The 13,376-nt window shown below is 33.3% G+C and overlaps 1 protein-coding gene across 3 annotated transcripts in view; it reads left to right on the forward strand.

Moving 5' to 3' along the window:
• The window catches only part of dre4 (SPT16 homolog, facilitates chromatin remodeling subunit dre4), a 53,588-nt gene that overhangs the window by 8,572 nt on the left and 31,640 nt on the right, over positions 1-13,376 (forward strand). For all 3 annotated transcript variants that reach the window (XM_069832995.1, XM_069832997.1, XM_069832996.1), the window contains exons 4-10: positions 1,264-1,416; positions 1,839-1,985; positions 2,857-3,123; positions 4,601-4,936; positions 5,421-5,591; positions 6,753-6,951; positions 7,036-7,234. In XM_069832995.1, coding sequence (XP_069689096.1) covers positions 1,264-1,416; positions 1,839-1,985; positions 2,857-3,123; positions 4,601-4,936; positions 5,421-5,591; positions 6,753-6,951; positions 7,036-7,234 — 1,472 coding nt within the window. The remainder of the gene's footprint in view (positions 1-1,263; positions 1,417-1,838; positions 1,986-2,856; positions 3,124-4,600; positions 4,937-5,420; positions 5,592-6,752; positions 6,952-7,035; positions 7,235-13,376) is intronic.

Consider the following 13,376-nt stretch of genomic DNA (forward strand, 5'->3'; position numbering starts at 1 on the left):
AGGTGGTTACAACTTCGTTGTACTTGTCTCATTATGCGTTAATTTCCCAGGCACTTGTCTCTTCTTGGAAGAGTAGCTCTGAATTTGTTCAAGTCTTTCTCTTACTCTTCGTTCAGTTTTCTTTTCTTCTCTTTGTTTAATTGTTTTTCCACTACAGAAGATAGAATAGCCTTACTATAAGTAGACATGTTTAGACTCGTGCAATAGTTCAGATAAAACTGCTTACGATGTGAGACAAACAGAACTAATAATGTAACAAATTTCAAAGAATGGAGTATCCCATCCAACAGTGTTGTTGGGGTGACCCATTCAGTGCTAATTTTGTTGTAAAATTGAGGAAACTCGAAGTGTACAAGAGAAAAAGTATAGGAGATGACTTGTTTTAATCCAGAAACCCTAGGCATAACATTGGTGTACAGTTTCTTTAATAGGGCTATGTATTTTATTTTTATTGTAATAACAATTAGTGGCAAGTCCACCAAGTTAGCTCTGTGGTAGCGTGTCTGCCTCCAGACTAGTCGGCCCAGGTTCGATTTCCGGCAGGGTCAGAAATTTTCATGTAAAATTTCTACTTTGTGACTAGGAGAGATGGCAGTGCACAACTTCTAATCACTAATAATTATGCTCCATTATGTCTGATTTAAATCCCAAATATCTCCGCACTGCATATGAAGAGAATGCATAGTGATTCATCTGTCAGATGGGGACATGAAACCTGGCGGCCCCCTTGGTGCTATTTGACAGGAGTAGACTATGTGCTGGCACTGGGTTTTCCTTTCTTACCATCATCATCCTCATCCATTTCCTACACTACACTTACACGAACATTTACACATACACTGACCCTAGTACACGACATAATTCCTCACAGATACACATCATGCCGTGGCCCGCCAAAGTGGTGTGCAACTTGAAAATGGGTCACAGTTCTGCCATCTATCCGCAATATGCGAAACCCGAATCATGCAAGTGAAGTGGGTAGGCATTAGACACACACACACACACACACAAAATTAGTGGCAATGATTAATGACATCCAAGAGATACTTTTACTGTAATCTTGTGGGCCATATGACAGAAGCTGACAGCACAGCTGCAGATATAAAAAGTACTACTTAATAATAGGGAATATAACATGCCTGATGTAGCTTGGAAACAGCACAGTTTGTTGTTGATATATTATGACATACGATGACATTTAGAATGTTTAATAATATATTAGAAATGATGACTGTTCTTAAATGCTTATTGTTTTCATTGCAGGGTGATGAAGATAAAACAAATTTTCAGAAACTAATCGATGCATTGAAACAAAGTAAGCAAGGGAAAACATTGGGAGTGTTTTCCAAGGATAATTATCCAGGCCAATTTATGGATGCATGGAGAGCAGTACTTAAGAAAGAACATTTCGAAACAGTAAGATTTATTTTTCATTGCAGCTTACAATTACAAACTTGTTTATTTCTATAACATAATACAGTAAATGTTACAAAATGAGTCCATGTGCATGTTTACAGTGACAGAAATTTCGAGTTTAAATTTTTGTGTATATACTGTTCGTGAATCCTTACAAAAATTGTCATGAGACTTTATTCTGTAAGACCTGTGTTTTGTATATTTACTGCAAGAGAGATATCATTAGCCAAATGGATACAACATTGGCTTTCCATGTTGGATTCATCCCCTTGAGTCGACATGAAATTTGTGGTCGGTAAAATACTGTTGGAGCAGATACTCTTGTGTCTACTGACATAATTGTACCTGTCATTGGAAAAAAGAAAATTGTATAGTAACATGTATTCAGGAAGTCATGCATATCGTGAATTTCTATTTTACAGGTAGACGTTAGTGCTGATATAGCGTATGTAATGGCACCTAAAGAAGAACCTGAATTATTGATCATGAAAAAAGCTTGCTTCGTTTCAGTTGATGTTTTCAACAAATATCTCAAAGATCAAATTATGGAAATCATAGATTCAGATAAGGTAAAATGTATTTTCTGTTACATTTTATTAGTTTATCTTTTTTTTTTTTTAAGGTGTATAATTTGATTTATGTGAATTACAGTAATTTATTATTTTCCTTGAGGAGTGGTTATTTTATTATCAAACTATTTGTCTCAAAAGTGAATGCTTAAGGCCAATTTCGAAAGTTTCCAAACACTGCATAGAAATGTCGTAATTATACTTAATTGATTTTAGTTATTCAGATGCAATTAATAGTGAATATGATTCTTTCTAGATTGGATTTCGAATTACTTTTTTACTCAGAAGATACATGTATTTATACCATTTGCTGTTGTGACTGGCGTGAATTATTTTAGTGTATCCAGTTGCACTTTAAAAATATACCAGATGTAACTCAGTAGTTGATGACTTTTTATCAAAGGGACTGGGGTTAAAAACCCGAAAGGTGGAAACTATTGTGAAATTTGTGGAATGCAGATTGGTTTTGACACAGGATTTTATCAAGTAGTTTGTTTTTCCCTACTACTTCTGGTCTTATAATGAACTTTAAAGTAAAGATTTACCATGATTCATAAAAATAAAAATATGGCTTCATAGGACATACAAGTTGTATGATCATGGAATAAACATGGCTATCAATTACGATTTTGGTTTATAGTAATAAAAATAAAGAGAATTTTACACTTATATAACTATTCAAACAAAGTAACTGTTCAAAATTCCTTATCTTCCCATATTTTCTGTGTTTTTTAGTAATTTACAGTTTCTTCTTGGTTTTACAAATAATATTTTTTCCCTCACTTTCATTTGGTTTGACTTTGATATACCATGACAAATATAATAGATGCATTGTGCCTTAAGAATAATGTGTTAATATGTATCTTTGCAGAAAGTAAAGCATGCAAAACTCGCAGAAGGAGTTGAATCAGCTATAACAGACAAGAAATATGTAACAGGTGTGGACACTAGCCAACTAGATATGTGCTATCCAGCCATCATTCAGAGTGGTGGAAATTACAACCTGAAGTTCAGTGTTGTCAGTGATAAGAATGTTTTACACTTCGGAGCTATTGTATGCTCTCTGGGTGCTAGATACAAGTCCTACTGTTCCAATATCGTACGCACACTTCTTGTTAATCCAACAGATTCAACTCAGGTTAGAAAGTTGTGACTATAAATGTGATATATTCTGATTATTGTGTTATGCAGCAATAAATGAAGAGGCTAAGCATATTTTATTTCTACTAGTTGAACTGCCACATTCAGGCGTAATCATTTCATTGATACTTCTGCTTTATTCTTTCTTTTGCTGTAGACTTTGTCCACTATGTTCTTTATATAGAAATAAAATAATATTTCTTTAAATATTCCAAACGGATTAGAGATAATTTATATTTAAAATGATAAATAAAATTCATGTTACATACATTTTTTTTTAATTTTGTGGACCTTCCATCAAAATATTGGGAAGCAAGAAGGATGATGACTTCATTGTTAAATCCAGAGCATTAGACACACACACACACATTTTTTGAGATTCCAAATATTCAGTAACGTGTAGCAAAGAAAACAAATTTAAAGTAGGCCTACTGTAATTCAGTAAAAGGATGATTTTTAGTGCGAATTTTATTATTAATTTTTTTCTACACTTCTTCCTCTTCTGATTATGTAAGCCTGATTTTTTTTTCTACAAAGCTTTTTGTGCTTAAGTAACACCTTTATTATTAAACTTTGTAGATGTTTGTTACTTAAATGTGCATAATTTTTATCATAAACAAGTTTTATGGATTTTCAGAAAAGGATACAAAAGTAGAATACAAATGGCAGAAATGCCATTATTATGATATGTAATAGGATTTACAAGAAGAGATATGGTTTAAATTGGAGACATTCATTCAGTGTTCTGTCTAAGGGCAGGTCTTTCACTGCAAATCCAGCTTTCTCAAATGTTTCCTATTTTCTGCCTTCCTCTTTGTCTCCATTGGAGACATAAGATACCAGTTAAACATCTGAAGTTATAGATAAAGATTTTAGAATATAGAAACTGTTAGTGGAATCAACTACAATGTGGAGATGGAAGAAGATTGGGAAAAGCATTGATTAAAACAAATAGTAGATGAACCATAGCGGATATATTAGTCTAATGCAGTGGTTCCCAAACTTTTTGAAGGCGTCTTTCTCGTGTTAAATTTTACCGTACCTGGTTAACATGTTTCAGCCTGTTATGGGCCATCTTCAGAAATACAGACACACAAAAACACATTCAAATGAAATTCTCAACACACAACTCAATTTCAGAACACACACACTCTTTGACTCCACATTACACTACACAAATATATTCTCACAGAAAAAACAAACAAAAGGTGCCAAGATCAGCACCAACTAGTTCTGAAGATGGCTCATAATAGGCTGAAACATATTAACCAGGTACTGTAAAATTTAACACGAGAAAGACATATAATACATATTCTGAAGTGATATAGTGTTAAAAGTTATGTAATCAAGATGTATAGATATAAAAGAATTGTGTTATTTGTTTAGTTTATGTAATGCAGATACATTTTACTGTGTTATAATTTCTGTATTGTATATTCAATGTTTTGATTTTCACAACTGTTCTTTCTTTATAGGAAAATTATAATTTCCTTGTTGCTCTTGAAGAAGAAATTATGAAGGTTCTAACAGATGGCACAACATTAAGTGCTGTTTACCAGGCTGGTATTAAGTATGCAGAGAAAGAGAAACCAGATTTAGTGGCAAGCCTTACGAAAAACTTTGGATTTGCAACAGGAATTGAATTTCGAGAAAGCTCTCTCGTTATTGGGCCGAAAACGACTGCTGTTGCCCGTAAAGATATGGTTTTTAACGTTAATGTTGGTCTCTCTGGCTTAACAAATAAGGAAGCTACTGATAAGGAGGGCAAAGTGTACGCTCTCTTTGTGGGAGACACTGTTCAAGTTAATGTTGTAAGTGATTGTTTATCTTTAAAAGAATTTTAAGTTTACATGTGAACACCTTTTCTTCTTCCGTGTCCTTTTGAATTTGTCAAATTCTTAATTAAACTAAATATATTAAATATTAGTAAAAGAGAATATTGAATGACATGAAAATGATAATTTTTATCCTTTGTTTTTTTTTTTTTTTTCTAGAACTCTTTACTGTAGGATAAATGGACACTTTTTTTTTTTGCAAAAGACTTCATATGAAAATTTTAATATTTACTTGAATACATTATTTTCCTTGCTTACTTTAAAGAAAAGCTGAAATTACATAACAAGGATTTAAAATATTGGATTACTGTGCTATAACGTCATATTGATCAATTTTCGATTGATGGTGAAATATAAATCAATTCAGTACTGTAAAATATATTCTCAACTAGTATTTTAAATTGCTGACCACGTGTGTTTCATCTGCGTCAAACTTTATATGATGTTTTATTCTTCGAAGGATCAACCAGCCACTGTTCTGACTCCTTCTAAAAAGAGGATTAAGAATGTGGGTATTTTCCTGAAGGATGACGAAGATGATGAAGAGGAAGAAGAAAAGGAGAAAACTCGAAAAGAACCAGAGATTCTAGGTCGTGGCAAACGAACTGCTGTGCTAGAATCTAAGCTGCGGGTAAGTAGGACTGTCATATTATATGATTTCAGAAACCCAATTTTTTGTATATTTTTTTTATTATTATTCGTACCATTTTCAATTGTATTTTCCCACTGTTCATAACATATGCATATAGCATTTAATTCAACTGGAAAGTCTTGTCTTCTGACTCTCTATGCTGAAATTTCTTATTTCTACTTCTTCTTACCATTAAATATTGCAACTCTTACTTAGATTATTTCACAAATTTCCTGTCAGATTAAGATCCGAATTCTTTTGTAATTACATATTGCATTCCTTTACTTGTAGACTACTGAAAATGTCGGCAATTTGTGGTTCTGGTATGGTTATAGTTGAGTTTCATTTTACATTTGTTTAGTCAACTGTCCGAAGACAGGTCTGAATCTCACAATTGATACCAAGAAGGCACCACTTAGAGCAACTAGGCCAGGAGATAACAGGGTAGGATGGCCAGTTCCTTTCTCCCTCTTATTTATTAGCATTAATATTGTTATACCTTGTCATTTTGGCAACCTGTAAATTCAGGAAGTTGTTTTGCAATGAACTATTATTATTTTTATATTATTTTTATCTTATACTGTTACCGGTGGGTCACAGAAGTTTCATTTGAGATACTTTTTGTACCCATATATATTACATATAAAGATGTCAGGTTTAACCAAAACTTTATACATCTTAATTTTTACGTCTTCAGTTGTACTTTGTTTATTGGAATGATTTTTTATAATTACACTTATATTTTCTTCTTCAACTCTATGACTCTTACAGATTAATCTTAATGTTCTTTAAGACATTCATTTCAATACTGAGCTTTAGTCTTCAGCTCTTTCAGTTTTCTGGATATTAAACCATGTTGCTTTTTCATCTCTTCTCTTAATGTAATTTAGTGTTTAGAATAATTTCATGGCTAATGTTACCACATGGCTCAGCCACAAATATTTTTGGTTTTTATATCAGCATAATTGTCAGAACCCTTACACAAATTTTGAGGTTCTAAATTGTATCATATTTGTAGGTATTTTATCTCGTCCTTAGAGGCAAATTCTCTTTTATCAATACATAATTGTTGAACAGCAGGCTATCGTTATTTTTATACTTGTGTGTTTGAAATAGTGAACTATCATAATGCTATATTATTATATGCCTCTTGTTATGTAGTCTGAACACTCTTCAGAGGAGAAACGCAAACAGCACCAAAAGGAACTAGCCCAAGCACTTAATGAGGCTGCCAAGCAAAGACTTGCACAGCAGTCAGATGGCAGAGAGAAAGAGAAGGTACGAAAATCTACAGTGAGTTACAAGAATCATGGACAAATGCCTCGAGAAGCAGAGGTGCGGGAATTGAAAATCTATGTTGGTAAGTAATAGTTTGTGTAGTGTTCTGAATATTTGAAATCCATTATATATTTCGTAACAATTGCCTAATTTTTCTTACTGGCAGATCGGAAGTACGAAACAGTCATCCTGCCTGTATTTGGATTGGCTGTTCCTTTTCATATATCAACTATTAAGAATATCTCACAATCTGTGGAAGGAGATTATACTTACTTGAGAATTAACTTCTTCCATCCTGGAGCCACCATGGGAAGGAATGAAGGAGGTTCCTACCCACAGCCAGATGCCACTTTCGTCAAAGAAGTGTATGTTTTCTAATTATTATTATTATTATTATTATTATTATTATTATTATTATTATTATTATTGTCAGCAGCTGTAATTGAATTATATTTTAAAGCAGAAGTTCTCATACTTTTTTCTCATAGTACCACTAATTCAGTATACCGAAGACTCAAGTATCACCTATTAGAATTCACATGAAAATTCCCCGTATGTAGGCTTTCTCTGGAACAAGAACTTACCAGTGACAGAATGATGATAAAATGTTGCCAGAAGGCACTGTGTTTGTTGGAGGGAAATAATATTTTGTCATGAGGGAGACATGTTATTAAGGATTCAATATACAAGGTGATTTACCGCCATATACGGAGCTTATTTCCGAAGACATTCTGAATAAAAAATGTCATATAATCACCTGTCTTAATCTCAATATTTTCATAGTTACATTAATTTGAAGTTGTTTGTAAAACCCCATTATTTTAGTTTTAAGAATAAAATCAATCAATCTTCTTAATGTATCCAGCTGTTTGCTGACAACATAAAGTCCACTCTAGGAGTCTATTCAGTTGTTTTTCACGAGAAATGAGAGGTATTTTGATCGGTGTTCATTATAGATGCCTTTTAAGAGTAAAAGAATATTAAAGATAAAAAATGAATTATTCAAGAGTATCATTTCTTTAATTACTAGTATTCTGAAGCAAAAAATGTGTTGTGGATTTCATAGTTGCTTCGAACAGAATTCCCCCCCCCCCCACTACACAGTTACATGTTTCTTACGCGTTTATCACAACAGTTGTTACAAATCACGCCACTCTTGTAAATTCTTCAATTAGGATGCATAAATAAACTGTAAGGCCGGGTGCACACAGAATCAGACGCGACGCGACATTTTGTCTCGTGCTACTTGTCTACCATTGATTTCTTATTATGTAGTGCACACAGAATCAGACACGACAGTCGCGAGCAGACACAAGGAGACACGAAGAGACAACATCGAATGACTGCTAGAAGTTCATCGCGAGGAGACTGTCTGATAGCTGCAGTGTACTGCGCATGCATTAGTAGTGGCTATGATTACACGCTTTCATTATCTGCAAAAAATACTACTGTTGTGTAGTGCACATTATTCATAATGGAGCTTGATGCGGATAAATTACTTGTTTTAGTACAGGAGAGATACGTTCTATACAATCTTTGAAACAATATCACGAGAATAATTTGGTTTCTGAAAATATGTGAAAAATTGCAAATGAGATGAAAGCACCAGGTGAATAATAATTTTAATAATAACACTGCGTAACAAATGTTAACATTTATTTTTGCGCTAGGTATGTGATATATGTTTTCTATATAACTTGAGCCTCCTGAATACGAATATGACAATAAAAATAGTTGTTGGTTACGGTTTTTAAGAAATTTTGGAATTTATATCTATTCAAAATATTGTTTTATATAATGACAATAAGGCTAAATATTCACTGTTCAGAAGATTACAGCTTTCTTTTTCTGCATTTTCTTTTACACTGGGCATCAGGTACATCACGAGCTAAAGTCCAACAATAGTCTGCTAGCATATTGGTACTCCATTGTCCTTGGTATCTTTTTTCCATAGTTGAAATTTCTTGATGGAAGCACTCATCATGCTCATCATTGAAGTTGCACAATTCTCGGGAAAAAAAGTCAAGATATTAGTGAAGGAAGTGAATTTTCAGGGAAATTTTACAACTCCTAGTTTAATACGCCAACAGTAAATTTTTCACTAGTTCTTCACAGTTCTCACTTCTACAGTTATCCAGAAAATTAATTCAACCTCCTTGAATGCAATCCAGACGGCTGTCTCTTTTCCTTCCAGCAAAGATTCGAAGTGATTGTCCATTATTTCTCTAATTTGTGGTCCATTGAGAATTTCCTCTTTTATTTTTGAATCACTAATAGCAGGAAATGTTAAGGAATGCGCACTGGTCCGAGTCCTCATGGTGGAAGAAATTTTCTCATGGAATTTCGGCCAGTGTATGGGACCGGTGGTCACCTGGCATCGTTATGCACTTGGGGAGCTGTGATAGGTAGCGAAAGCCGGTTGCGAAAGCCAGATATAACGACTGGGGGGAGGATCATTGTGCTAACCACACGATACCTCCATTCTAGTTGGATGATCGTCCACCTCTGTTTTGGCATATGGACGTGAGGCCAGCAGCCAGCTGGTCGGTCTGGGCTCTTCACGGGGTGTAGCACCACGGATTATTAATAGCAGGAAATTGCTTCAGTTTTATAATTTATCCCTTTAACAAAATTCTTCATTAACCCTAACTTATTGTGTAAAAGGGGTAAAATTACTTCGCTTTGAGGTACAAGGGGTTGATGTATAATATTTTTCTTCCTTGGCTCTGGTGATTGTCGTTTTATTTTATAATGCTTATCTCGAGCGCGAGTCCACACCTGTGGAGTAACGGTCAGCACATCTGGCCGCGAAACCAGGTGGCCCGGGTTCGAATCCTGGTCGGGGCAAGTTACCTGGTTGAGGTTTTTTCCGGGGTTTTCCCTCAACCCAATACGAGCAAATGCTGGGTAACTTTCGGTGCTGGACCCCGGACTCATTTCACCGGCATTATCACCTTCATTTCTTTCAGACACTAAATAACCTAGATGTTGATACAGCGTCGTAAAATAACCCACTAAAATAAAATAAAAATAAAATATCTCGAGCGCAACTGTCCAATTCGTACAGAAAGCAGCAAAATTTTGTGTAGCCTAATTGCATTCCAAAAAGCAATGCTACAGCCTTCAAATCCGCACATATAAACCATTCGTACTTTGAATATTATCATTAAAGCACACTTTAAAGAAATACACATCTTACACAGAATACTAATACCACAGAAATATCCTGGTAAACTGAAGCGTTTTCATACGGCGAACCTGTTTCTTCCCCTCCAAATGGAACCGAAAAGGGCAATAAAACAATTTCTGCTTCTAGAAGTGGTTTTGACATGGTGATATATTGCAAAATATAAACTACAGTAATGTAATTAAAGCTCACCGTGAAAGAAATGCACATCTCAAGTAAAATCAGGTAAACTCAAGTGAATTTATATCGCGAACCTGTTTCACTCCCTCGAAATAGACTCGTAGAAGGGCAATAAAATAATTTCCCTTTCTACAAGTGCTTCTAACATGATGCCCTAGTTATACTAATATTGTTTTCACATAATGGGCCTTCACATTTGTAAGACAAAATAGTTACACACGAAATACGGTGATTTTTTAAATAAAATGCATAGAAAATTAATTATATTGTGCATCTCGAAAACCCGAAGTGATGGAACATTTTGCTTGTTATTTTTTAATTCAGGAGGTCGAAATTAGTAAGAATTTGTTAGTTCTATGTCTGGCGCAAAATGACTGTTGACCAGTGTAATTTGTAGTAAGTCTAATTTTCTGCTCTATACTATCACTCATTATTGATTTAATGTATTATTTTTCTTTATTGTGAGTCGTGAAGTAGTCACAAACATAAAAAATGACGTTTGTGCAGTACATTTTAATTTTAAGACTCTTTCAATCGTATAGATTTTTAGGAGCTTGCATCCTTAGGAAATAATAAGCAAGTACAATAGAATTTTTCATATAGACAGTCCTCTATTATTGACGCCATTTTCTAGCCTAGGCCAGTTTACCAATCCCACAGCCAGCAAATCAGTTGTCGTGAGCAGACAGTTTTAAGCTGTCGCGAGGCGTTGTAAAGCAAAACGTAGCGTTGCACCGTGCCGTGTCGCATCGCGACTGATTCTGTGTGCACCCGGCCTAAAGCATCAAGTTCCTAAAGTCGTATGATTTGTAACAATTTTTGTGATAAGCGTGTAAGAATAATGTAATTTTTAGTTAAAAATTGAAAAACAAAATCTGTACAAAGCAATTAACAGCTTCAGGACATTAGCCAATTAAAGAAATGATAATATGAATAGTTCATTCTCTATTTGTAGCATTCTATTACCCTTAAAACTAAAGAAAAAAGGTATTTTACTAATAACTTCAAATTAGTGTAACTATGAAAATATTAAGATTAGGACATATGTTTATATGAAATTTTTGCTCAGAATGTCTTTGGAAATAAGCTCCTTAAATGGCAGTAAATCCTCGTGAATCAACCTGTATGTTAAATGATGTATGTAGAGTTCTTATTCAAGGAATGCCTCAATGCCTCTTTTTTTTCTTATTTGTCTTGAGTTGACATTCTCCCTTTCTCATGCACTTTTCACTTCGAATCTCATTTTAAATCTCTATTTCCTAATACAGTATTTATAAATTCAAAAACTGATTTTCGTAAATAGAAAAATTGGTATTGCAATTGATTATAGGTTACGAATAGCTTACTTATGTGAATTAATGCAAAAATAATCTCATCTGCTTCATACAATTTACAAGTTAAGTAAGGCGTATTTTTCAAGTTGTGAAGAATATATCTGTGGTGTTTGGGTAAAGGGAGATAAGTCATAAAAATGAGTTCGGAGATAAATGAAAATTAAACTTGGAACCCTTATTACAAATAATTTTCTACACAAATAAAACACATCAACTGCTTGTATTCTTTGATTTTTACACACCCACTTGTATAATTTAATGTGTGTGTTCATCTGGGCCCTATTTCATAAAGGTAATAATTTAATACCATTACTAAAATGGTAATAGCATTAAGTAATATTATTACTGTTCTGTTTCATAAAAGTAATAGTTAATAATATTATTTATTACTGTAAACGCTCATAATATTACTAAAATAAATAATAAAATTACTAAAGTGTTTCATAAAGCAGCAAAGATAATTAAATTTATTAATAATATGAACGTTTGTTCCATGACTGTATTTTAAGTAATAGTTTAATAATTTTTAAAAATTAAATGCCAATGTAGGGTTAGATTTTGAAGATAAAACCGTGAAAACATTTGAAATAGATAATTCTGACTCAAATAGTGATGAAGAGGGAGTGTTTGTCAGATGTCCAAGAAATTTTAGACAACGAATATCCTACAACCATGCAAGAAAGTTACGAATATAATGAATAATGAAAGGTTTCGCTTAAATTTTGAAACATTTGGATATGTCCTTCAAAGAATTGATAACTTGTTAGAACATCCCACAGAAAGGAATAAATCGTTAACTTCTCAGAAACAGCTACAAATTGCTCTGCATTGGTTGGGTAGTGGTGGACAATATCATTGTGTATCAGACATGCATGGAATTAAATTAAAACAGACTAAAATACAATTGCAGACAAAGAAAAATATTACGTACTTAACACAGTTCTGGTTCTCATGTTTGGTCATGTTGCGTTACGTACATAAATATAATCTTTATCACTCGTTACCAAGCCAATTGATACAGCAAAATCCCGCAATTCCATCCAAGCTTCTTTCTTAGAGTTTTTTTGTTACTGTTGGTGAAAACCCTCAAATAGTTGACCTTTCAATTCGTGAACTTTTCGCAAAAAAAAAAAAAAAAACTCTGTTTCTTCAAGTTATTTTCACGTCTTTTCCCCATTTTAAAAAGCATCAGAGACAAAATGAATGACTGACCAAGTCCCTCTCCATTCTTACAAATTGTCATAGACGCCAATGTAGATGGACCATACTGAAATTTAAAGCTATCTTATCTAATTGAAAAAGAGGAACAATTGGAAAGGGTCAAACCTAAATTAAATTACAGTATAGAACTGTTAGAAAGTAATTACTATATATTTTTCATTTTTTTTATGTTATTTGAATGAATGAACTTAGCGTTTTTCCCCTCCTTTCTTGTCATTTTTTAAATTATAATAATTGTTCAGAAATATATGTCTATGGGACATTTACATCACAAAATATAGTAATATTAACTTTTGCTGTACCTATTGAAATGTTTTTTCAATGTATACTTGTGACAACCTGAATCTATATAGGTACTCTTGACTAATTAACATTGTGAAGATCTTGGTGAGCCAAGATCTTGTGCAGACATATATCAACAAGTGGATGTATTACAAAACATATGGACTACTTTAACCATCCCTATTGATAAACTAAAATTTACTTACGAGATTTATAGGTACCGTACCTACAATTCCACATCACAATCTCTAATAATTAGAACATATTTATATTTTGTATAGTCAGGTAAATTCTTGAAAATAC

This window comes from Periplaneta americana, chromosome 8, assembly GCF_040183065.1.
Source record: "Periplaneta americana isolate PAMFEO1 chromosome 8, P.americana_PAMFEO1_priV1, whole genome shotgun sequence".
Taxonomy (NCBI): domain Eukaryota; kingdom Metazoa; phylum Arthropoda; class Insecta; order Blattodea; family Blattidae; genus Periplaneta; species Periplaneta americana.